This window comes from Gastrolobium bilobum, unplaced genomic scaffold (genome assembly GCF_033153095.1).
Source record: "Gastrolobium bilobum isolate Gb01-03AN ecotype WA unplaced genomic scaffold, APGP_CSIRO_Gbil_v1 utg23089, whole genome shotgun sequence".
Taxonomy (NCBI): Eukaryota; Viridiplantae; Streptophyta; class Magnoliopsida; order Fabales; family Fabaceae; genus Gastrolobium; species Gastrolobium bilobum.
In genome coordinates this window covers 75,481-103,058 of record NW_026895806.1, presented here as the reverse complement: position 1 = coordinate 103,058, position 27,578 = coordinate 75,481, and the positions used below count along the sequence as shown (strand labels likewise).

The 27,578-nt window shown below is 31.4% G+C and overlaps 2 protein-coding genes across 2 annotated transcripts; both read left to right on the top strand.

Moving 5' to 3' along the window:
• The first annotated feature begins 599 nt into the window (after positions 1 to 599).
• LOC133296095 (protein TRANSPORT INHIBITOR RESPONSE 1-like) lies at positions 600 to 3,544 on the top strand. The gene is made up of 3 exons (XM_061495042.1): positions 600 to 1,205; positions 1,792 to 2,284; positions 2,402 to 3,544. Exons 1-3 carry the CDS (start codon positions 736 to 738, stop codon positions 3,197 to 3,199), a joined length of 1,761 nt encoding a protein of 586 aa, XP_061351026.1. The 5' UTR covers positions 600 to 735; the 3' UTR covers positions 3,200 to 3,544.
• A 22,251-nt stretch (positions 3,545 to 25,795) lies between these two features.
• LOC133296097 (aspartic proteinase nepenthesin-2-like) lies at positions 25,796 to 27,152 on the top strand. Its single transcript, XM_061495045.1, has 2 exons — positions 25,796 to 26,864; positions 26,941 to 27,152. Exons 1-2 carry the CDS (start codon positions 25,796 to 25,798, stop codon positions 27,150 to 27,152), a joined length of 1,281 nt encoding a protein of 426 aa, XP_061351029.1.
• Positions 27,153 to 27,578: the final 426 nt, after the last annotated feature.

The following is a 27,578-nucleotide window of genomic DNA, read 5'->3' as shown; positions in this document are numbered from 1 at the left end:
TTCTTTCAAGTTGAAAGAAATGTTTTTGGCATGTGCATATATTAGCTCCTATTTTTCAAACTTTGTTAATTGACTATATAAATACAAAAATTATCTCACATAATTTTCATATACCTTTTATGTTTGAATGTGCTAATCCTGCTATAACATACTTTACATGTACACGAAGATAAATATTTCTAAACATCATTTTTAATGTTTGGATCAAAATGTGGTCCCCACTTGCATCTATCTCTTGAGATCAAGCCGTGCAAGGGGAATCATGAGATTCCTTTCAACACCCATTCCAGTACACATGATAACACCTCATCAAAACACCACCATCCATCCATTCATGACTCGCGAGAAAAACAACCATCTCTTTCTCGTCGATTTCACTCAAAGTTTCAATGGATAAGATCACTATATCACACCGCCCATCCAACGGCTTTAACTCGCCTATTGCCACGTGTCTCCGCCATGATCGCCAATCACATTCTCTTCACAAAAAACCCCGCACAGTCCCACATCACACCACCTATTTAACTATAGTTAATTTGCAACCTCATAGGGTACAAACACAGACTCCTTATCTCTCTATCCTTCAATCTCTCTCTCTCTCTCTGCGTGTATCTGGCAACTACAACTACAAGCTCATCAATGGCGTCTCAGATCTAAGAGATTCACTTTGAAACAGTGACTGTGAAGGTTCGTGCGATATTCATCGAGAAAAGGATACCGTCTCGTTGCTTCCACATGCAGAGACTGAGAGTTGCGTACTCGTTCCCTGAGGAGGTCCTCGAGCACGTCTTCTCATTCATTCGCTGCGACAAGGACCGTGGCTCGATCTCGCTGGTGTGCAAGTCGTGGTACGAGATCGAGAGATGGTGCAGGCGGAGGGTGTTCGTCGGAAACTGCTACGCCGTGAGTCCGGCGAAGGTGATTAAGCGGTTTCCGGAGGTGAGATCCATCTGCCTGAAGGGGAAGCCGCACTTCGCGGACTTCAATTTGGTTCCCGAAGGTTGGGGCGGTTACGTTTGCCCTTGGATCAAGGCCATGGCCGTTGCATATCCCTGGCTCCAAGAGATCAAGCTCAAGAGGATGGTCATCACCGACGACAACTTGGACCTCATCGCTAAATCCTTTAAGAACTTCGAGGTCCTCGTGCTCACTTCATGTGAGGGTTTCACTACCGATGGACTTGCTGCCATTGCCGCCAATTGCAGGTTTTCCATTTCGTTTAGTTTTATTTATTTATTTACTTATTTCGTTCCTCTACATCTTCACATTTGGCTTATTTATTCTCCTTTTTGAAACCGCAAAGTGAAATGAAGTGTTAAAATTATGCCTTTTTATCTTTCTGCCTGCATCCACGTGTACTTGCGGAGTCATGATACCCAAATCAGGGGTTCTGATGGGAAAAATTACAATCCAAAAATTAAAATATATTTTGAAATTTTCAAAATAAATAAATAAATGTGTTATTTACAAACAGAGTAATTTAACAATCGTATTATGGTTTCTGACGAATTTTTCTTGGGGAAGGTCTATGGTGAAATAGACGGAAGTATTAATTTCCTTTTTGTCCAATCTTTTGTATTATGCCAGGGTGCATCTGAAATGTTAAATATGTCAATATTGGGTCATTGTCAATGACAATAATGTCAAAATTTGGCTCGATGTGGTTCAATTTACTGCATTCTATTTTTAGTTAAAAACCTATAGAACGCCTGGTTTCCGAAGTGGAGTGCAGTGCCCCTTAAACTTAACATTTCATTGATAAATCTACTGTCTGCTGCTTATGAATTGTAGGAATTTGAGGGAGTTAGACTTGCGGGACAGTGAAGTGGAGGAAATTAGTGGGCATTGGCTAAGCCATTTTCCTGATTCATATACATCGTTGGTTTCCCTTAACATCTCTTGCTTAAGCAATGAGGTGAATTTGCCTGCACTAGAGCGCCTGGTTAGTAGGTGTCCCAACTTGCAGACCCTATGCCTCAATCGTGCTGTGCCCCTTGATAGGCTACCCAACCTACTTCGCGGGGCTCCTCAGCTGGTTGAGTTAGGCACTGGAGCTTACACGACTGAGATGCGACCGGAGGTCTTCTCTAACCTGGCAGCAGCATTTTCTGGGTGCAAGCAATTGAAGAGCTTGTCTGGCTTTTGGGATGTGCTCCCATCCTATCTTCCAGCTGTCTATCCTATCTGTTCCAGGCTGACATCACTAAACTTGAGTTTTGCTACTATTCAAAGCCCCGATCTTACCAAGCTTGTTAGTCAATGTGAAAGTTTGCAGCGGTTATGGGTATGTCTGATTTATTTAATGTTTTTCCATTTATTGGGTGTTTCATGTTTATGTTTGTATCTTTGTTCACTGTCCCAAAGTTGTAAGTTCTTATGCTGATCAAGGTAATTGCTATAGGTGCTGGATTACATAGAAGATGCTGGCCTTAATGTGCTTGCTGCAACGTGTAAGGATCTACGGGAGTTGAGGGTGTTTCCGTCTGACCCATTTGTTATAGAACCAAATGTAGCGTTGACTGAGCAAGGCCTTGTTTATGTGTCTGAAGGCTGCCCCAAGCTCCAGTCAGTTCTATATTTTTGTCGTCAAATGTCTAATATTGCCCTAAATACAATTGCCCGGAACAGGCCTAATATGACTCGTTTTCGGCTATGTATTATTGAGCCTAGAACTCCTGACTATCTTACCCTTCAACCGCTGGATGCTGGTTTTGGAGCTATTGTGGAGCATTGCAAGGATCTTCGGCGCCTTTCCCTTTCCGGGCTTCTTACTGACCGTGTTTTTGAGTATATTGGGACTTATGGGAAGAAGCTTGAGATGCTTTCTGTGGCTTTTGCTGGAGATAGTGATTTAGGACTCCATCACGTGCTGTCTGGTTGTGACAACCTTAGGAAGCTGGAGATCAGGGACTGCCCCTTTGGTGACAAAGCCCTTTTGGCCAATGCTGCAAAGCTGGAGACAATGCGATCCCTTTGGATGTCCTCTTGCTCGGTGAGTTTTGGAGCCTGTAAGCTGCTGGGTCAGAAAATGCCGAGACTTAATGTTGAAGTCATTGATGAAAGAGGACCTCCAGATTCAAGGCCAGAGAGTAGTCCTGTTGAGAAGCTTTACATATACAGGACTGTTTCTGGGCCTAGATTAGACATACCTGGTTATGTATGGACAATGGAAGATGATTCTGCATTAAGGATTTCTTGAGTGATTTTGTGCTGTGGATTGAGCCATGGAATTTAATGTGCATTTTATGTGGGAATTGTTGATGGCAGGTACATGCTCAATGTTACAGGAGGGTATACAGAAGAGGCTTGAGCTCGATTGCTATTCATTTTACACTTTGGCTGAGCTACGGAATACCAGTTCACTGATAAATAAAAAGAGTGAAACTTTGTCGTCGTTGTATGTGGCATCAGATAGAAGAGTGATATTATTTTTCATACTATAATATTTTAAGGACTTTTGCATCATTTATATGCATGTTACCTTGGCCTTTCCTAGTAATATATGGGTGGACTCATTGTCATTATTAACCTTTGAAAGGAATAAAATTCGTATTCATATTCTAATGCGACGTGTTTTGTTATTTGCAATGTTGATCGTATGATGTAATTATGCTTTGGTGGAATAAACAGTGGGAATGACTAAATAAGCCATTGGGTCCCTAACGAATGGCTCTACGGGAGAAAAGGTCGTTGGCTTGCTGACATTTCAATAAAAATAAGGAAAAGAACTTGCGAACTGCTGCTATGCGTGGAAAAGAAAAAAGGGAAGTGATACTCGTGGCATTAGCCGTGGGAATAAATCTTTGGTACTACTGTTGTATCAAATATTCAGTACATTTCATTAATGAAAATATTACGTGTTAGTTAATTTATTTTTTTTGTCAAATTTTTTTTCTCTTCTCTGATGTGTAATGCTCTCATTGATAAGATGTACTGAATCTAAATACAACAGTAGTAGAACAGCTTTATTCCAGCAGAGAGGAGTAAACTTTCCCTTTGTTACGTGTGATAGATTGATAAATACTCACCTTAATTTCGATTTTCTTAATTTTTTTCTTTATATTATAAAAAAAATACAATGTAAGTGTTTTTTTAGAAACAACTTGAGAAACAAAATTAAAGACGCATGTGATATGTTCATTTTAATTTTGCTTTTCTTAATTTTTTCATTAAGATATTCTTAATGACGCATGTGATATGTATTTTGTATTTCAATAAAAAATACAAAATAATTTGAGAAACAATTAATGACGCACGTGGTATGTTCATTTTAATTTTGCTTTTCTTAATTTTTTTCATTTTTATATTGGTAATGCAATTTAAACTATTCAGATTCTGACTCAATTTTAAATTTTTTTATTAATATGATTTTCAATTTTTTTTAGTAATATACAAGAATTGATTAAGGTAAATTATTATTAAATTTTTTTACTTTCAAATTGTTTTAAATATTAAATATGCTTAGACCATGTATTAATTATTTTATATAACTACTTTACAAGTTTAATTATCAACGAAAATTAATATATTTTTCACACACGCACACATAGGGATTAAATAGACTAACCTGACCTGATAGTCTGTGTAGGTCTCAAATTACAAGTCTGACCTATATTTAAAAAATAAAAACCTTAGTCTAAGACTGTTAGCCTGTTTAACCCTATTAAACATTCAACAATTAAAAGAATAACTAAAATAATATTACTTTATTATTCAAAATTATTATAATAATAATTTTATTTATTTTATTTGAAATAAATAATATGATATAGGTTAGTCTGTAGGCTTATATTCTCGACATGTTGAAAAAAACCTATGGCCTATTTTCGAAATAGATTTTTTTAAAAACCTAGGCATGTTTTATTATGTTATTTGTAATAGGTCAAGTCTGACCTAATATATATAGGCTAGGCCACAGGCCCCTATAGGTCGTCCTAAGTCCTAACCCATTTACACCCCTAGACACACATGTAGGATTTCTTTTTTTTTTTTTAATAAAAATGAAAGATAAAGAAATTACCGAGGACAATTAATGTGATTTTTTTTTGATTATGTGTTATTAATTACCTTTTCAAACTATATTTACGAGAATATATGGAGAATTTCTCATCCTTTATAAAAATTAAATGGTAATAATAGAATAATAGAAAATTGGGTAATAATAATTAATAACAGCTCTTTTTATTAGCATTAACTCGCTTAATAAAATAACGAGTTTGCTTTACCAAAAAAATAAAATAATAATAACGAGTTTGCCTTGAATTGTGACATGCTATAACGTCTTATTTTATTTATTAATTTTTTTTTTAACTCTTCAACATGAGCAGGCTAGTTTACTGTTTTCAATGAACGCGAGAAGGTTTTTGCAGTTCAATAGGACGGCTTAAGATATTCTTAATAACAGTTGTTTTCATCGGACTTTGACAGTGACTAAATTCAAATCCTTCTTTCTAACCAACTTGTGCATGGTAAAATCTCCCTTTGAGAAATAGTGTTAAAGCAGAACATTCTTCGATATGCAACCTTGCCTGAGAAAGGGGAAAAAAAGAAAAGAAGAAGAAGATATAAACCTTGGAACCAGTCGAGAACCTGAAATGATATCACAAATCTCTATTATAATAAATGAAGTTCTTTTCTCACTCAAAAGGTTAAATACTTTTTATTTTATTTGAATGCTGTCCGTTTAATCATTAAAAGTTATAAAAATAAATTGTAAAATTTCTTCCCTCTATTCTCATCATTTTTATCTTAATACATCTTAAGAAAAAAGATTTCTCATGTTGCATGAGAAGTCTCTTTTCCTACGACTCTCACTTTGATATTTGTACCAATCATTTTTTATTTTTTATTTTTTTATGGTCGGCCCCATCCCTTTTTCTCTGTGTAGTAAAACTTGAATTTCTTATGCAACATGAGAAATTGCAATCCTACGTTTTATTCTATACGAATTGTTAAGACCTATTAAACTTATTTTCTTACTGTTGAAAATATTGCATCTTTTTTAGCTATAAAATAAGGAATAAGTTATTTTAGAGAAGATAGATAAGTAAGATACCCCTAAAAATAAATAAAAATTATTATAGACCGGATCGAACCTCAATAACTTATCCAATAAAGAATAAGACCTATTCAAACAATATCCTACATAACAAAGGATCAAAAAATCACACTCATATTAAGATTCTAAATCTACAAATAATTTCTTCTATAAATAAAGAATTAAAGCATGTACACTTTTTAATCTAACTACTTTGACTGCCAATAATGAGTAGACACACTCATAATTTGTCTATAAGTCTATTGCTCATGCGCAATAATTAATACATTGACCTTGAATTAATAATTTTTTTTTTTTATAGATATCTCTAAACTCGTACTTATATATGATAATACTCACGGTCTATTTAGTAACAAACAAACACAATATTCTGTCCGATAAGATAAAGGAAACTACAATGATGTATTTTGTTGGAGTTTTAACTTTTGCGGCATTTTTTTAGATTTTTGAAAAACTGAATTTTTTAAAATTTTTAATTTTTCAATATTATCATAATCTGAATGTAAAAATTATATTTTAAACAATTGAGATTTTCGAAAAAAAAAAATTTCTCCTCTACCAAACGCGGAAAAAGTTTTACCGCGGGTGCAAGCCCAAATGGAAAATGGTATAAGAGCAAGCAGGTTTTGAAAATGGAATATTTAAAAATGGAATATTGAAAAAACAAAAAAGAGGACTGGTAACTGTACTGGTAAATGGCCTCAGGTGTTGTGACATGTGCTTTTCATTCAATGTTTATCGGGGAAAGAGATTAGGAGAGCCTCGACTGGTGAGCCACGTGATAGATTCGGTCACATTGGATGGTGTCCACTGCTTTTTTCTGCTTTCAAGCTCTATTTTCTACGACACACCCACCGCCTGATACGTAGGCAACTGTGAGAGTCAGTGACTGACTCTGTAATAATCAAAGAAAATACTTACACTCTTCTATTCTTTTCTATTGTCCAACCAAACACATATCACGCAATCATACTTTTATGTAAAATTTAACTAAGAGAATTTCACTGTGCAAAATACATGAGCCTTCCAAAAATTTGAAACTTTTTTTTTTTTTTTTTTTTTAATACCAAAAATTTGAAACTTAATCTAAAGTTTTAACTTACCTTATCATATAAAATTTATATAACAAGAAGCACTGTTTACAAAATAAGTTTTTAATACTTTTTTTTTAAAAAAAAACGAACCGTGAAAGTTCCTAAGCTCGTACTATCAAATTCATCCTTATTCAAACTCTCTTTTTATATAATAATGAAGTACTACTAACTTAGGAATCATCAATCGGTAAGTTTCTACTAAACTCAAATTAAATGACATATCCAACACATTATTTTATGTTCTTACAACTCACATTTTATATAAACACATTTAACATTTTTACCTTATATATATATTCCCCACTTTTATAACTATATTCACATTCTGATTCATTTGGGAGTGACTTGAGGTTCAAATATTTCTATAACTATCCAGTTTTCATCATTAATCAATGTGGGATTCTCTAATATGATCAGGTAGTTTCGGACAACCTCCTCCAATACATGCAAGAACATCAATGACATAAATACAAACAAGCAAGAACAACAATGACATTTAATTGAAAGTAGAGAACGAAAGAAAAAAAAAAAAAGCACAAAAAACTGAAAATAAGAAGAAAGAGAAAAGGAAAATGAAGAATAATCCAGGGCAGGACAAGTAGGCAAGACAGTAACATTACATTGCAGGGACATCCCCACCCCGACCAAAACTATATAATCAAATAAAGAAAAAGGGTGGAAATGAAAGGGCAAGATATGTGTGACAGTAAAGAGGGTTCATTTCATTGGTTCATGATGACCGCACGTTTCAGGTTCATGATCATCATCATTTGTATTCTCTTATTACTATGGTCCTTTGATGATTAAATTCACTCTCATAACCCTGCTCCATATCATTATTCGTTGTGATTTTTTACTGTTCTTTCGCACACTCATTATTATTTATACTACAGTGCCATATGGATACTGTGTATATATATGATTAGAAAAGTTCCAGTGATTCTGCTGCTCAAAGTTAACAGTTTTAAAACTTTCGAGATTTAACATGTCGAATTGAAATTCTAATTAGGCAGAGCCAAATCATTTTCAAGTATTCCACTCCATCATCATTGCTTTGATCCTCAGTGACTAGTTGTGCTCATTGCTCTATCCTATGTGCTGCTGACAACATATTCTCTTCTTCACAGTGCGAGAGGTTGAAATATTATTAGTCCCATAAGCCCTGTGCATAGACTGCTATATATATATGTTCTGATTTCTAACCAAACAGGTCCAAATAAACTAATTTAAATCAGTTCTGTTAAGTTAGGATGTTACTATCTGTAAGGAGAAGGGTTACATTACATGTATGTTGAAGTAACACTAGTCTTTCAGCAATTAGCATTCATCAACATTCACATATCATCACATCATATGCCTTGCCTTTCCTCTTTGTCAGTCAACATCATTGCAGTGAACCTTTGAAACAAAATAATTTAATTTTGCCACAAATTATTGAAGGATTTTCTTATTAGACTTCACTTCCAACAAGCCCCTGTCTGTTATCTAACCCGTCTTGTCTTAAAAAAAAATAAAAATAATGAAGTAGGTGAACGCTTCCCTGGGTTGTTGGTAAGGTTCTTTGCAGTGAATTAAATGAAGAGGGGAATTCGTGTAATGAGAATTAATTTCATGGCTCTGATTATATTGCTTATTCTTGTCACTGCTTTAGCTCAATCGTATTTCTCTTTTGTTGGGTTTGTAAGAATGGTCTGCATGCTCAATGATCCTCTGGCTTGTTTAAGTGACTTCCATAAATTATATAGTAAATGAACATTTTATTAAGGAGACAACTAATTTGATTTGCTTTATATATAGCTACACTTTCACTATTTTATCCATTATCAATTAAGAGGACAGGTGGCTTTTTAAATTGTATAAATTTTCACTTATTTAAGGATTTGTCAAATATATCCAACAAAATGATAGGAAACAACCAATTTGATTTTCTCTATTCCTGATATTTTTGTTCAGACTTTTCCACCGATCCATTGATTATTTAATTAATTAGTTTTGAGCCGGGTAAAGTTACAATATGCAAATGCCTATCTAGAACTTAAAACTCAAAACCACTGAAAAATAAGAGTGGTTTTCTCTATTCTAAATATTTTATAACCAACTTGGGATTCACTATCTCTGCAGACTGCAATAGAAGAATGGCTTTTACAGATGTTATAATGATTTCATGCTTTATTAAAACATGTAAATGATCTTTTTAACCTTTTACAGTAGTAATCAATTAATGGCACTGAAATATTGCTAGTATTTAGAAACACATAAAAAAAAAGTCTGCCAGTGAAGTTGTTATTGAGTAAACTTAATTTACCTTATTCAGTAAATTCAATTTTGAATTGGTAGATCTTAAATAAAATCTACCCCCACCGCATAAAATATTTGAACAGTTAAATTAGTTTATATTCAATAGACTGTATTCTCAAAAAAAAAAAAAAAATCTTCCGGATGACATTATTCTTGCACAAGCAAAACCCATATTTAAAAACAAACAGATTTTATTCGAGAGTTGTTGATTTATTAGTAGCAATTTAATCAGATCAGACCCCAAAATTTGAACTGTTTAAAAGATGGTGGGCTCAAATGCTAAGAATTGCAATTTTTAGAGAAAGTAAAGAGACACAGACCCAAAATTGAATTAGTTAGGTCTATAGGAATTTCAGACACCAGTGAATATTTATCAAACTTTTTTATAAGAAAAAAAACAATTATCTAAAAGTCTATTGTTGACCCCCATATACATAGTGATAAAAATGTTTATTGTGGAGAGGAGTGAGTCTTGATCATTGAATCTTACATTTTACACAGATGGTTAAAATGTAAATTTATTTAAAAGAAATATGACCACTTAAATAAATCATATGTTTTAATCTTAATCACACCTAATCACTACTTCTACACCGCTAAGCAGCACATGGAATGGTTTCTCAGTAACTGTTCTACTAATGCTAGAGCACTGAATTGATCAAGCTTATCCTAAGTGAAGAAAATTACCATGCCGATAAAATTTAAGAAAAGGGATATTCTCTGCAACTACCTTCTTTTCTTCCTCAGTGAATCAAGATTTCTTATCATTTGAGATTTTATTTGAACCTCAAATTGTCTCCAAAAGATGCTCTTTACTCTAATAATTTCTTCTCTCTCCATCATTTTTTTTCTTTCTCTTTCTCCTCATGCTTGTTCTTGTATAACTCTTTCAAACTAAGAACTATTTTTCTTCTTCTTCCTCCTCCTCTTACCCATGTCCTTATCCTCTTTAGTTTCATTCTCATTCTGAACTGTGAACATACCTAGGAATATACACAATCAAGAGAGTAATTTACGAATTTGGAGAAATGGTACAAGTTTTTAAGCTATATGCCGATCATCATAATTTTATTAAGGTGTAAAGCATATAAGATAAAGATATATCCATAATTGAAAACTGAGGCATCAGCACCTCCACAACTGATTTCTCTGTCGGAGGAATCAAAATATGGAGTTGAGCTCGACAATTGAGTAAAAGGGAAACCAATAATTGCAAACTCTAATTTGCAGGCTAAGAATGTAAGTGACATGCATGCTTGTGCTTGAAGATTTCCCCCTCTGCTGGCTCAAAGAAAATGAGGCCCTAAATGAGAGGTATTTGGACCTGTAATGGTATGGCCCTAAATAATGCACCTTTCTCACATGAATATCTCAATGTATAAACTAACAATAAAGAACCTTGGGATACAGTGGGAGTACTCAAGGCCTTATAAACTTCACATTAGTTGCACATACAACCAATGTGGGACTATATATCTCAAAATACCAACTCAATCTTTCTTAGGCACCATTTTTTTCTTAAAAAAAAAAACTGAGTTGCTTTTATAAGATTAACACTTATTCATTCAAACTTTTTATTTTATTTTCTAAATCGTTTTGTTGCGTCCACTTAAATTAATAAAATGTATTTAATTAAACTAAGTTTTTTTTTTTTTAAAAAATGTGAAATTTACTTTTCTGAGTTTAAACACTTTTAAAATTTTTCCCAAAAAATTTATTATGAAATTAAATGGATATAGTTAACTATAAATAAAGACCTAGAATTTAATTTCTCCAAATTATATTTAACTATAAGGGAAGTGCTAAACTGCAATTGGTTTTCTCAACGGTTAATGAACTAATATAAATAAACGGAAAAAATTTATTTTAAAGTAAAACTGTTTCTAAAGTAAGTATTTAGTGAGATCTATTTCACCCAATTATTGAACACAATCAAACAGACCCATAGGCCATAACTATATATAAGCCCATAACTACCCAAGAAAATAAATATTTAACCTTCTCAATTACCTTCCCAAGAGTAAATGTTTCCTAGTAACGATAGATGAAGTAAATGATATTTTTTAGTTAAGGCAGGAGATCCATTTGTTCAAGAAGGAGTCTTTGTATTTACATTCACTATCTTATTTTTTATTTTAATCTTATCTAAAGGCTCAGTTGATTAACGCACGAAGAGAAAAAAAAAATGATATTTTCAAGGAGAAAAAAATATTGAAAAGAATATTAATAATGAGAGATGTTTTGATTATTTACTCTAATAATTCATTAAAAATATTATTATTGAAAATACATAAATCTGTATTGACTATTGAAAGTTGTAATACAATATTTGATAAGGTTATTAAATTTTAAAAATATAAAAATATTTGTAAACAGTATTTCAATATCACAAACATTTAAGATTGATGATGTTCAGATAAATTAAAATGCTGTGTACCAAAAAAAAAAATGATAATGTTAAAGAAATTTTTTTCAATAAATTTTGACATAAGTTTGATTGAAAAATACTTTTAAAATATGATGTTCAAATAATTAAAAATAAATATTTAAAGAATATTTGAATATCATTTTTTTAAGATAATTAAAAACATATCAAAATAAACTATTTAATAAAATTTTAAGATCAAAATAAACTAATGAAGAATTAATGAGTAGATTATGATCAAAACCTTTTTTATTCATTAAAATTATATTTTTTATTCTCTCAATAACTTTTTAATGGAAAAAATATTTCTACCTTAACTGCAAAAATGTTTATCTTCTGTAAACTAAGTGTGACTAGTAAAATTTAGTTTCATGACTTTTTTTTCTTTATTTTTTTTTTAATTCGTGGGTTCCATTTTTTTTCAAAAAATGTCTCTACGGCCCACATCCTTTTCTGCCTTTAAAGCATATCCGATGGACCGCTTTTTTATTTGCATTAAATTAAATTATTATATTAAACAATAAAACTTACAACTTTCATAATAATTTTTAAAACCAATAATTAAAATGTCTCTGCTCATTAATATTTTATTTTCAAATTAATTTTTAGGGGAATGTTATATTTACAATATAATTTTGTTTACAATCTCTTATAATCATACCTTAACCGTTGCTTTTCGCCAATCTACAGTTATTATTTATTGCGAATTAATAATTAATTTAATTTTCAAAATCTTAACCGTTGATTGACGGAAATCAACGGTTAAGATATGGTTGTAAGAAGTTGTAAACGAAAATAGGTTATAAATAAAACCTTCCCCTAATTTTTAATAAAAAATCTTGTGTTGCTAGATAAAATTAATAATTAGAAATTGAGTAGAAATCTAAAGCTTTGCTTGGGTCCTAAATGGCATCATGTCTTGAAGCTGTTGATGGAAAAAAAATGTCAAAATTACGGAGTGAAAATATATGTTTATAACATTATCTTGGAATTATAAATGTAAAAATTAAATAATAAAAGCAAGTAAGAAAACACAAATCACATACCCAAGATCATAAAATATAAATAATAAGCAAACAAATCCGAACTAAGACTATTTTTTTGAAGATAATTTGTCTTCTCTTTGGTGTCTATAAACAATATGGATAATTATTTTATAGGATAAGACATATTACTTTTCTTTCTATAGACGGGAACTATTATAGTAAGAACTAAGAACCCATTCAATTCAATAGAATGGTTGAATAATCACACACAAGTTGGTACGAAAGATGGAAGAAAATGAACTGAAAAAGTTACTAATTTTTATTTTTTAAATCCTTTCATATTTATAAAACTATGAAAGGTCGCAATTTGAATGACAGCTATTAGGATAATTTTTTTTTTTAATTTTGTGTTGAAATAATAATTAATTTAAAATATATTTATTTATTTTTTCTTTTTAATTATTTATTGCTATATTTTCATTTGTAGCATTATTTATATTTTTTTAATTTTATTTTTATCATTTCCCCCCTCAATTTATTTTCATATTTTTTATTTGGATTCTTTTGCCACCTAGTTGGAGATAAAGGTGATGTTGTTCTACTTAATTAATTTTATTTTCCTTATGTGTTAAGAACATTGAAATTGAACCGAATCTTTATATTTACTTCAATTTGGATTTTTATTGTTGCAGATTACTTTAGAAGAAAAGTAAAATATTTTAATCATATATTAATAAAAAAATCAGGTATTAATATTTTAGTAAAGTACATGGATATACGTGGATACCAAAAAAAAAGTACATGGATATACGTAATAAATTATAAATTCGATAAAATTATGTTTCTTATTTTTTCATCCACGATTAAAATCTCTCTGTTTACCAAAAAGAAAATCTCTCTCCGCTTCTCTCTTTTTTTTTTCTATAAAACGAAACCCCCGATTTAAGCCGGATCTCGTGTTTCATCATTCATGAGTTTCTCTAGTCTTATCCGTTTAAGTATTGTAAATGAAATAAACAAAAATCATTTAATAAAATAGGTCGGGTTATTAATTATGGAGATAAAAACAAAAATCAAAAATTTTCCAATTTAATGCATGTAAAAAAAAAATTAGATACAAAAATTTCACATAAATAGATAACGTGAAATTTTAACCCGATAGTATCCACTCATACAACAAAATAAATTAGCCCAAGATATTAAGAAGCAAACCTCAATCATAAATTCAGAGGATTATTATTAGCACCGAATTCTGTGCAAATGCCAAAGATAAAGTCATCAAATCGCACATGCACATAACCTTGAGAAACTTAGAATTACTAAACATGCATTCTAGAAACTAACTTCGATGGACCAACATATATTTAAAGTAACACTGTAACCAAGCATGGCAATACGGTGAAATATAAAGAATTGTGTAGCTCTTTCAACAATATTAATTAAACATATATATATATATATATGGGGCAGGATCATCTTACACCGGTGTAAGAATAAAAAGTCTTACACCAAATCTTAACCATTGATTTTGTGCATCTAACGGTTAAAATTTATTAGATTCCACTCATTAATTAATTTTTAATTCCCAATAAATCTCAACCATTAGATGCACGGAAATCAACGGTTAAGATTTGGTGTAAAATTTATTATTCTTACACCGGTGTAAGTTGATCCTATCCCTATATATATATATATATATATATATATATGTATGAAGCAGAAGAATTAATGGAAATATTCGACTTAAAAATTCTCTCTGATGACAAATGAGCCTAATAGCACATCATCAGAAATAGACAAAGAAAAGCAAGAAGTAATAAGTTTAAACTTAAAATGCTCAGGAAAAAATAGTTTGAAGTAGAAAGCTATACATCTTAACAAGTATAGATGAGAAGCTAATTCGTTTGCTAATTAATAATATAAATAAAACATATTTTTAGAAAATAATCGTATTCATAGTTCAAATATAAAAAAAATCAATAAATCAGAGTTCCCAACTTTGAATGTACACAGATGCAATAAGATTGTGATATTGCAAATAACTGAGCAAAATGGTAACCCGATTGTATACAAATTTAGTAATTATATAGCACTTTACGGCAAGATGCTGTATTGTGACTGGATTAATGCCACATTACTTGGTGTAAGTGGGGCATACGCGTATTTGGCATAGGATACGTAGCCCTTTAAACAATCCAAAATTGGAGTGGTGAAGGATGAAAATACTGGAATAGAGAACATAGTTGATAACAGCAGGACATATAGTCGAGATTGCAGCAACATATACGCGTATGTTGCTGAGGTTCGGCTCAGACATAAAGCAACGAAGGAATTTGCAAACTATGGAATTATTTCAAGCGTTGCGGGGGAACGAATTAATATTAATCAAGCAGTGACTAATCGCGGGTGGGTGTGTTGTGGTCTTGTGGACTTGGGATCAGCAGTTTCACGTACACTTAATCAAGGGTGCATGTGATGAACTAATCAAAAAATTAATGATTTCCTTTTCAAAGCATCGAGAATTCAGGAGAGAAACCGTCATAGATAATTTGTGTTATAGAAGGGAGAGAGTACGAAAGTGAGTCCTGAATGCTGCGTTTTTTTATAGGGTGGTGGATAGTGGCAAAAGAATGCTTCTGTTTGCTGATTTTGCCTGATAAATTTTTTTAACATTTTCGGGCTTATCATCAAGTCAATTTCAAGTTTATATATGATACCAGGTTAAAAAAGATACAATTCGGCCCAGTGCCAAAAATGGCTGATTTCGTATAGGACTGACATCAAAGTATCAAACTTTATTTTAAAAGAAGTGTGTCAAACTTGTGATAGATTATATTTATAAACTTTTTATTTACAAACCCTTACAAATTATTTTATGTACCCCAAGAGTATAATCTCAGGTGAATATACTACCCGAAGTATATAGTATAATTTGTAATAGTTTCTAAAGAATAAATTTGTATACATAACCCTCAGTGTCAAATTTTATCAATAAAATATGAAAATGCAGTTTGATTAAGCCCAAAATACTGCTTGCCAACTTTATATCCTGTTTCCTGGTATTTAAATTTTTGTTTAAAACTGGGTATGGGTAGTTTTCATTCTTCTTTCAACACATAATTCACATGGATAAAATTACAATAATTTTTACCTTCTTGTTATTTTGTTTTGTTTTGGAGGAACTGAGATGAAGGTAAGACTAGAAAGTTGGAACATTTAGCAATAAGATATGGCTAAGTTATGCAAAAGATCCAAATTAATTGAACTAAATATGGAACCAAACTAATTCAATCCATAAAAACCGGTTATTAAAATGGTTTTGAAATTGCATTACTCGTGCGATGCACGAAAAAAAAATCAAATTTTTTGTCGGCGGTCATAGTTGATTAATCTCTAAAAGAGAAAACCGTGTCAGTATTTTGTGCTACTCTGGGAGGTTAAAAAGTTACAACAATTATCACATAGAACTTTGTGAGTATTAACCACAAACAAAACTCTACAATTAAGAAACATCAATTATTTTGAAAATAAAATATAGTTTTGTACTCAATATTTGATTAATTTCATATATAACAATGTATACAGCAACAAAAGTGAAGAGATGCAGATTGTCCTACTAAAGAGAAATCATCAAAAAATGAGAAAAAATTCTTGCGCTCAATACTATCCAGAACAATTACCAGCATTTGATACGCTCAATCAATAATAAGTTATATTCATATACAGCAATGCATACTGCAACAACAGTGATGAGATGCATATTGTCTTACCCAATAGAAATGATAAAAAATGAGCCATAGTTCTTGCCCTCGTGACTAATAATAAATATTATTAATATGCTTAATGATTTATAATTTTTATAATTTTAATTATTTTAATCTATAATTTTATGTTAAATTTAAATTTATTTCATATATATATATATATATATATCTTTTTTTTCGCTGCAAAAATATTAAATATTGTACTTTTTTCTAACATATCAGAAAATAGTGGGAAAGATACATAGAAAGCTACTCACATTCTTTAAGTAATGATTTCTAGTTATTAATTCACGATATAGGAAATTATGTTAAATATTGCCCTTTTGACTTTTCATCTTTACCAATTGATTGTCGTCAAAATCTTTTGATATTCTCCAAAACCAATTAGTAAAATAAATTTTTTGTTTGTACCAAAAAGAAATCAAATGTTTGTTTGTACTTTATAAAAAAACCACTCCTTCTTAAAAATAAATAAATAAAATCGTTAATTTTTTTAAATAAAATCCAAAATTCCAATTATCGTATACTCCAATTCATTATCCAAAAAGCGCATGCAATGTTTTTTTAAATAAGCATTCAACTGCAACAGTTATTTATGCCTCTTAAAATTATATTTAATGTTATTTGTTCATCTGTATTTCTAATCACAAATACCAAATGATTCAGTTGGCAACCACATTTTGTTTGTTCTCGTAATCATAAACTTTGGTTGCTTGTAATTACATATGATATTTAAAAAAATTATATTAATAAATTCAACAATAAATTTTGCATGTTAAAAAATTCTCATTAGGTGGTTTCGTTTTTCCAGAATGTAAAACAATTTCCACTTATGGTGTCAACTCAAATATGAGAATTGGCAAATGCAGCATTTCTAACGATAAACAAAAATAAGCAACTTTTCATTAATAGCATCAATAATTTCACATTTCTATTCCATTCAAATTGTACATCTGACCATTAAATTTTTGTTTTCATTAAATCCAAACGAATAGCAAGTGTTATCTTTGCCTTTTTCAAATGCCATTCAGTCTATTTTTTTAATTTATATTTACAAATTCCATTAATTCTATTTGTTTAATTTTTTTCTTTTAAAATTTATAATATAAATTTATAAACAACACAGTTGTTTAAAAATCTATTTTTGTTTTCCAACCTGTTCCTTTAGATTCATTTTAAAATTACATTGAATATGTTTATTTAATCTGTGTTTTACAATTTAAGATCACATTGAATCTGATGAGCGTTATTCCAGATTAAGAATCAGAAAAAACAATTATCGTGGCAATAGCAATTATGTTTTATGGTGGCAACGACAATCAAAGATATTTATAACTATTAATGTCGTTTGATTTATGTCTATACATATTCCATTAAATCTGTACATAAATTTTCATAAATATTATCTTTGCCTAATCAAATACCATTTAAAATGACGCTTCACTGATGTCTTTACAATTTCTATTCAACGTGTCATTTGGAATTTTTCGTAAGTGTTATCTTTGCCTAATAACTTATTTTTTTTAAAAAAAGCACAAATATACCAAATGATATAGTTGGCAACCACAGTTTGAATGTTTTCATAATCATAAATCTTTGATTGCTTGTAATTACAAATGATATTTAAAAAAATCATATTAATAAATACAACAATAAATTTTGCATGTTAAAAAATTCTTCTTAGTTTGTTTCGTTCTTGAAGAATGTAAAGCAATTTTTACTTACGGTGGCAACTGGCAACATAATATAAGGATTGGCAAATGCAGCATTTCCAATGATAATCGAAAATAAGCAATTTTTCATTAATAGCATTAACAATTTCACATTTATATTCCATCACATAATAATAATTTATTGATGCATAAATGCAATTTGGCTGCGAAGGTGTGCTTGGATGGGAGGGAGTAATGCTAGAATAATTTATTTATTTTTCTATATTTTTGGAAATTGATTTTTTTTTAAAAATACCACTTTATTAATGGTAGCATTAATTGGGTGAAGAATACGAAAAGACAGTAATCAAATTGACTTGGTTTGATTTGTATTCTCCATATATAAAAGTTGAATCATTGATTTTTTTTTTCTTTTTCTAAAGTCAATAATTAACGTAAGACTCTTCGTATTTCACGGATTCAAGTTCTTAACATTGTTATAAATTTAAGTGAGAACACTTATATATAGATATATATATTAATTATTTAGATTCTTAAACTTTCAATCATTTATATTCAAGACTCAGTGAGCATAATATTTAACGGGGACAATTGTACCAGGTAATAAAATTATTTAGTTACACACATGACGTATGTAAGAATACGGAACAAAGTTAAGATTTATGTAGTAAATGGCAAAGAAAGAAAAACACAAACGGTTAAGCTTGATTGATGTGTATCATTTTCCTTGGCATCTTTGTAAGTATAACGAACTACTAAAATTAATATTGTTAGAAACACTTAATCCCGAATCGGATTAGTTGCGAAGTAATGAATCTTGAAATATTTCCAAAAAAATAATAATAATATTGTTAGATACTACTGCACAAGCCAATGCAATGGACTTTTCCCTGAAAATAAATCAATAATTTATGGACCAACAACCCGCATAATTGATATTAATTAAACTGATACTAATAAACACTTGATCTTATCCAAAAGTCCAAGTAAACTACAACTTTAAATTTGATTTTTTTATGGTTCCCAAAAAATTAATTAATCATAATAGGAACCGTCTCGAATTGTAGTGTAAGACAAGAGGAACATATTATAAACGACTCTAAAAAAATTAAGCGATGTATCATTTTAGTTTTAATCTTATTAAACTTATAAAAAAATATAATGAAAAAGATTAGCAATTATTATTAGTAAAATAAATATAATGAATCTCTTGTATATTTGGATGTACAATAAAAAACTACGAAAGATTCCGTAGATTGAGAAGGCATGCCTAAGTGGCTTTCCAAATGAATTACTTACAACATGCTCAAAACGCGAGAAAAAAATTCAAAGCTCACTTTGAGGTCTTTGATTTTGAAACATATGCAATTGAAATGACAAATAACAAATCGAAATCAAACACCTTATGCAAATAAGAATAATAAAAAATTGATTCAAAAAAATGAGGTGGATAAAAGTTCACAGTTTGTTGCCTAAAATATTTCTTATTGGACGTTTGGTTGAAGATAAATTTTAAGAATACTAGAGAAATGTAATTACTAGGTATCCATAGGGAAAGTTGAATAGATGAGGAAGTTAAAAAAGAGTAGTTTGGTTTGATAAAATTTTACCATGGAAATATATGACAAAAAGTGTGTTAACAGTGCTTTACCCGAATTTACTCAAAAAATCACCCTCAAATCGAGTTTCTAAACAGTACAAATTACTATATTTATCAAAAAGCCATGCATTTCACATAGATGGATTTTGGTCAAAAGCTGTTGAACTAAACATTGGTTTTATAAAAACCAAACTTCAGTAACCTAGAAAAATCTCAAAAAACATGAAACCAAACGCCCCTTAGTAGCTTCATCTAGAGCTGCATAGAGACCGAGATTGTTAGCACGTGACTCCTTCGGTTTTGCACCCATTGAGGGGAAAGGAAAATATAACTCAACATAAGTATTATTGAAAAAGAACAAATACATATAAAAAATAATATTTTTGCAACAGTGAGTGTATGGATATTTGTGTGTGCGTGTGTGTAACTACTTCCAAAGTCAACAAACTTGGGATATAATTTAAGCCGGATTTGAACAATCTAGCCAAATGTAAAACTTACATCCTCTAATTTTGAATTCAAGTGTTGAATCTTTTTCTCTAACTCAGCTGTCAGTGTTTCCCAGTTCGCTTTTTCTTTGTTTTGTGTTTCTAGTTCCTTTTTAAGCTTGTCCACCTGCATAAAGAACTTCAAAGTATGCACGAAAGAATTATTATTATTTACATGATACATCCACTATTCATACATAACTATAACTTGATTTTGTAGTTCACCAGCACGTAACCTGCTCCTCAGCATCCAAAGATGCTTTTTTCTGAGAGGAAAAATTATTTTCAAACGTTTTTAAAAGTACAATCTAAAAGAAATAACAAATGAGACTGAGTATGTGATTCCAGCTCTGTTGAATTTTTAGAAAGCTCCAAGAACAATAAAAGTGTAGTAATGACATTTACTACCCTTAATCGATTTATATGAAGAAAAACAACAACCAATATTTCTGATGAAAAAAAAAATAAAAACTTATAACATAATGAGGAAATTTTGTCAACCAAATCTAGTCCCGTGTTACCTCACCTAGAGAGAAGCAACCTCATTCTTCAAAAACGTATGTGTTCTTCACTATATTGCTCCAAAAGACAACCCTACATACAGATGTAATAAAAAATATGTCGCATGTTAAGAATCTTGAGGTCACCACCCCAAAAGCTAGTTCAAAGGGTGGAAGTGCCCAAGGCCTTATAAACATCACATTAGTTGTCCATACAACCAATGTGAGACTATATTTCTCAACACGCCCCCTCACACGAGAGCACTCAGGGTTTGAAGGGTGAACAACATACAAGCCAGAAAGTGGGAGGCGGTGAGATTTCGAACGCTCTGATACCATGTTAAGAACCTTGAGGTCACCACCCCAAAAACTAGCTCAAAGGGTAGGAGTGCCCAAGGCCTTATAAACCTCACATTAGTTGCCCATACAACTAATGTGGAACTATATTTCTCAACATCAGAAATTTAATAACACCACGAAAACTCAATGTAACACCACGAAACCTCAATAATGTAACACAAACAATTTCACAAACCCTATTGAATTGATGCAAACATAAATACGTATTAGTATAAAAAAATGAAAATGAATTCATAGTGTTTATTAATAAAGAAACCAAAAATTATACCAATACAACAGTCCCTACACACATGAACGAAAAAAAAAACAGCAGGCAAGACAAAAAGAAGAAGCAACACTTCCTTATTTATACAAAAAAAAATTAGATACAAAAATTTCACATAAATAGATAACGTGAAATTTTAACCCGATAGTATCCACTCATACAACAAAATAAATTAGCCCAAGATATTAAGAAGCAAACCTCAATCATAAATTCAGAGGATTATTATTAGCACCGAATTCTGTGCAAATGCCAAAGATAAAGTCATCAAATCGCACATGCACATAACCTTGAGAAACTTAGAATTACTAAACATGCATTCTAGAAACTAACTTCGATGGACCAACATATATCTAAAGTAACACTGTAACCAAGCATGGCAATACGGTGAAATATAAAGAATTGTGTAGCTCTTTCAACAATATTAATTAAACATATATATATATATATATATATATATATATATATATATATATAGGGACAAGATCATCTTACACCGGTGTAAGAATAATAAATCTTACACCAAATCTTAATCATTGATTTTCTACATCTAACGGTTAAGATTTATTAGGTCTCACTCATTAATTAATTTTTTAATTCCCAATAAATCTCAACCATTGGATGCACGGAAATCAATTTTTAAGATTTGGTGTAAGATTTATTATTCTTACACCGGTGTAAGTTGATCATATCCCATATATATATATATATATATATGGGGCAGGATCATCTTACACCGGTGTAAGAATAAAAAGTCTTACACCAAATCTTAACCATTGATTTTGTGCATCTAACGGTTAAAATTTATTAGATTCCACTCATTAATTAATTTTTAATTCCCAATAAATCTCAACCATTAGATGCACGGAAATCAACGGTTAAGATTTGGTGTAAAATTTATTATTCTTACACCGGTGTAAGTTGATCCTATCCCTATATATATATATATATATATATATATGTATGAAGCAGAAGAATTAATGGAAATATTCGACTTAAAAATTCTCTCTGATGACAAATGAGCCTAATAGCACATCATCAGAAATAGACAAAGAAAAGCAAGAAGTAATAAGTTTAAACTTAAAATGCTCAGGAAAAAATAGTTTGAAGTAGAAAGCTATACATCTTAACAAGTATAGATGAGAAGCTAATTCGTTTGCTAATTAATAATATAAATAAAACATATTTTTAGAAAATAATCGTATTCATAGTTCAAATATAAAAAAAATCAATAAATCAGAGTTCCCAACTTTGAATGTACACAGATGCAATAAGATTGTGATATTGCAAATAACTGAGCAAAATGGTAACCCGATTGTATACAAATTTAGTAATTATATAGCACTTTACGGCAAGATGCTGTATTGTGACTGGATTAATGCCACATTACTTGGTGTAAGTGGGGCATACGCGTATTTGGCATAGGATACGTAGCCCTTTAAACAATCCAAAATTGGAGTGGTGAAGGATGAAAATACTGGAATAGAGAACATAGTTGATAACAGCAGGACATATAGTCGAGATTGCAGCAACATATACGCGTATGTTGCTGAGGTTCGGCTCAGACATAAAGCAACGAAGGAATTTGCAAACTATGGAATTATTTCAAGCGTTGCGGGGGAACGAATTAATATTAATCAAGCAGTGACTAATCGCGGGTGGGTGTGTTGTGGTCTTGTGGACTTGGGATCAGCAGTTTCACGTACACTTAATCAAGGGTGCATGTGATGAACTAATCAAAAAATTAATGATTTCCTTTTCAAAGCATCGAGAATTCAGGAGAGAAACCGTCATAGATAATTTGTGTTATAGAAGGGAGAGAGTACGAAAGTACAACTTCTTACTCAGTGTCACCTACTTTGAAGGTGCTCAACTGGATTTGAGTCCTGAATGCTGCGTTTTTTTATAGGGTGGTGGATAGTGGCAAAAGAATGCTTCTGTTTGCTGATTTTGCCTGATAAATTTTTTTAACATTTTCGGGCTTATCATCAAGTCAATTTCAAGTTTATATATGATACCAGGTTAAAAAAGATACAATTCGGCCCAGTGCCAAAAATGGCTGATTTCGTATAGGACTGACATCAAAGTATCAAACTTTATTTTAAAAGAAGTGTGTCAAACTTGTGATAGATTATATTTATAAACTTTTTATTTACAAACCCTTACAAATTATTTTATGTACCCCAAGAGTATAATCTCAGGTGAATATACTACCCGAAGTATATAGTATAATTTGTAATAGTTTCTAAAGAATAAATTTGTATACATAACCCTCAGTGTCAAATTTTATCAATAAAATATGAAAATGCAGTTTGATTAAGCCCAAAATACTGCTTGCCAACTTTATATCCTGTTTCCTGGTATTTAAATTTTTGTTTAAAACTGGGTATGGGTAGTTTTCATTCTTCTTTCAACACATAATTCACATGGATAAAATTACAATAATTTTTACCTTCTTGTCCACCTGCATAAAGAACTTCAAAGTATGCACGAAAGAATTATTATTATTTACATGATACATCCACTATTCATACATAACTATAACTTGATTTTGTAGTTCACCAGCACGTAACCTGCTCCTCAGCATCCAAAGATGCTTTTTTCTGAGAGGAAAAATTATTTTCAAACGTTTTTAAAAGTACAATCTAAAAGAAATAACAAATGAGACTGAGTATGTGATTCCAGCTCTGTTGAATTTTTAGAAAGCTCCAAGAACAATAAAAGTGTAGTAATGACATTTACTACCCTTAATCGATTTATATGAAGAAAAACAACAACCAATATTTCTGATGAAAAAAAAAATAAAAACTTATAACATAATGAGGAAATTTTGTCAACCAAATCTAGTCCCGTGTCACCTCACCTAGAGAGAAGCAACCTCATTCTGCAAAAACGTATGTGTTTTTCACTATATTGCTCCAAAAGACAACCCTACATACAGATGTAATAAAAAATATGTCGCATGTTAAGAATCTTGAGGTCACCACCCCAAAAGCTAGTTCAAAGGGTGGAAGTGCCCAAGGCCTTATAAACATCACATTAGTTGTCCATACAACCAAGTGAGATTATATTTCTCAACACGCCCCCTCACACGAGAGCACTCAGGGTTTGAAGGGTGAACAACATACAAGCCAGAAAGTGGGAGGCGGTGAGATTTCGAACGCTCTGATACCATGTTAAGAACCTTGAGGTCACCACCCCAAAAACTAGCTCAAAGGGTAGGAGTGCCCAAGGCCTTATAAACCTCACATTAGTTGCCCATACAACTAATGTGGAACTATATTTCTCAACATCAGAAATTTAATAACACCACGAAAACTCAATGTAACACCACGAAACCTCAATAATGTAACACAAACAATTTCACAAACCCTATTGAATTGATGCAAACATAAATACGTATTAGTATAAAAAAATGAAAATGAATTCATAGTGTTTATTAATAAAGAAACCAAAAATTATACCAATACAACAGTCCCTACACACATGAACGAAAAAAAAAACAGCAGGCAAGACAAAAAGAAGAAGCAACACTTCCTTATTTATACAAAAAATCAATGCATTATTTGAGAAGTATCATTCAATTGAATAAAGGTCTTTCTTGAACGCGGCAAAATGAATAGGCCCAACATTTTCTAATGCAGAAGTCGTGGGATTTTGTTGTATTCAAAAAGTGAATTGCAATAAAAGTTGCGCTATTTTCACAAAAAAGAATTAATAACAATTCTAATTTAAAATGTTTCTGTAAGAGAAAAAAATTTAAGTTTATGTAGTGTGAATACAAAGTGGAGAAGCATGAGAAAGTGACACGTCATTAAACTTGTCAACAAATGGTTTTGCTTTAGAATATATATAAATAAATATTTTATTCTTTTCCATAAAACCTGTTTTTTAAAATGATTTTAAAATCAAGCTATTTTTTTATTTTTTAGAAACCAAATAATTTAATTAGATATGGCTATGAGCCTAAAACACAGAGAGTAACATTGATGTAGGTGGAGCCAAAATAGCTTTGTCGTACCTTCGATGACGTAACACTTTAAACAATTCAAAGTTGAAGAATGGAATTATTCGAATTGAACATTAATCTCGGTATGCCTCACTAATAGTATATATGCACATCTATAGAACAGAGCGGAGCATTCATGGCAGAAGAAGACGTCGTAGAATTAATTAATGTAGGTTGATCCCATTTAATTAATTATAGCTTCATAATGTTATGTCCCAAGCTCATCATCAACTATAAAAAGAGCTAATGAAACTCAAATTTATTCACAGACCTACCTAATGGCTTCCATATCTTCAATGATGTGTATGATTTTTCTCTCATTGTTGTCATGCCAAATCTTAGCTTCCCAGAGTAGCTCTAATGGCTTGTCACTAGAGCTGATCCACCCATATACTCTAATTAAATCACCTCCATCATCAATTCATAATCTTTCCAACGGTTCAGATGCTTTGCAGCCAGACGCAATCACTCCACCCATTGTACCAAAATACAACGCATTCATGCTTGTGAAGGTTGGTATTGGCACCTTCACAGGGAATCCCTCTTACATGTCGTACTTGTTGGTGTTGGATACTGGCTCTTCCCTCACATGGGTTCAATGTGAGGGTTGTGCTCATAAAAGTAAAAGATCAGATAGGCGGCATTGCTACCCTCAAAAGAATAAATTATTTTCAAATTCCACGTCTAAATCTTACCGCGATCTCCTTGACGACAAGTATAAGAAGCAGGTGCCCTATACAATAACGTACGCTGATGGTGACAATTCTACAGGCGTTCTTGCGATTGAGACTTTCACTTTCCCAACTGGTTCTAGTTCATCTTCCCGCGTTGAATCCGTTAAGGACGTAACTTTCGGGTGTGGTCTTAACAATTGGGACCGGAATGGTGATGATCGGTTTAAAAGAATATATGTTGTTGCAGGGGCATTTGGCTTAGGAATCTATGATGGTTATGGAAAATATTCTATCTGGAAGAAACTAGAGCCTATAAGTGGTGGAAGATTCTCATACTGTTTCGTAGGTTACGTGGAGAAACCCACACCTATGTATCTTAGGTTTGGCTCAGAGATAAAGCCACCGGCAAATTTGAGAACCACGAAATTCTTGAAAAGTAATTATCATGGTTACCGTGTGGCTTTGGAAGGTCTCGGCTTTGAAGGGAAGCGACTGGATATTGATCCAAAGGTGTTTGCTCCCGCTCCCAGTGATGAAAAGCCGGGTGGGTGTGTAATAGACTCAGGTAGTACTATGTCATACATAATCAAGGATGCATATGAAAAACTTGAAGAGAAAGTGAGGTCACACTTCTCAAGTCTTAAAGAATTCATCAGTTATGTTGATAACGATGGTTGTTTGTGTTATACAAGGTATCAAGTAAAAGGCTACACCAAAAATTTTACCCACGGTCACTTTCTATTTTAAAGGTGCTCAGCTGGATGTACATCCTGAAGGCGTTTTCCTTAGGGAAGTAGATAACCAAAAGAAACCACCCGAAGAAACCTTCTGTCTCATGATTCAATCAGATGACAAATCTACCATTTTAGGTAATTTTCAGCAGGTAAATGTCAAGTTCATTTACGATACCAAAAAGCAGGAGCTGCAGTTCGGGCCCGAAGATTGTGCCCAAAACGGTTGATCTAATATATAAAGTATTGTAAGCCGTATCAATAAAGTGCCATCTGAATGGACAGAATAAAATGAATATGTGTTGTTTTACATATATATTTATTTCCGGGCTTTCTTTATCACTACTTACTTAGAGAATTGACTCACGGATAGTCAAATAACATTTCCCTGTTATTTTCTTATATATGGAGGAACGTAACTGAGTGTCCTAGACGATAAGCAAGGATCAAAAGTTGGAAAACTATTTACCCGATGAGCGAATTAATCATCATTCTTCAGTACTTTATTATTTAATTGTACATTTGGAAATATATTAATGATTTAATACTTTACTATTGATTGAAAGTAATACTTTATTGGTATATATATATATATATATATATATATATATATATATATATATATATATATATATATAGGTTCAGGATCATTTTAC

Coding starts and splice junctions, on each gene's coding strand:
- LOC133296095 (XM_061495042.1), top strand. CDS start 736: ATGCAGAGACTGAGAGTTGCGTACTCGTTCCCTGAGGAGGTCCTCGAG. Junction 1,206..1,791: donor GCCATTGCCGCCAATTGCAG/GTTTTCCATTTC, acceptor TATGAATTGTAG/GAATTTGAGGGAGTTAGACT. Junction 2,285..2,401: donor AAAGTTTGCAGCGGTTATGG/GTATGTCTGATT, acceptor TAATTGCTATAG/GTGCTGGATTACATAGAAGA.
- LOC133296097 (XM_061495045.1), top strand. CDS start 25,796: ATGGCTTCCATATCTTCAATGATGTGTATGATTTTTCTCTCATTGTTG. Junction 26,865..26,940: donor CAGTTATGTTGATAACGATG/GTTGTTTGTGTT, acceptor TCTATTTTAAAG/GTGCTCAGCTGGATGTACAT.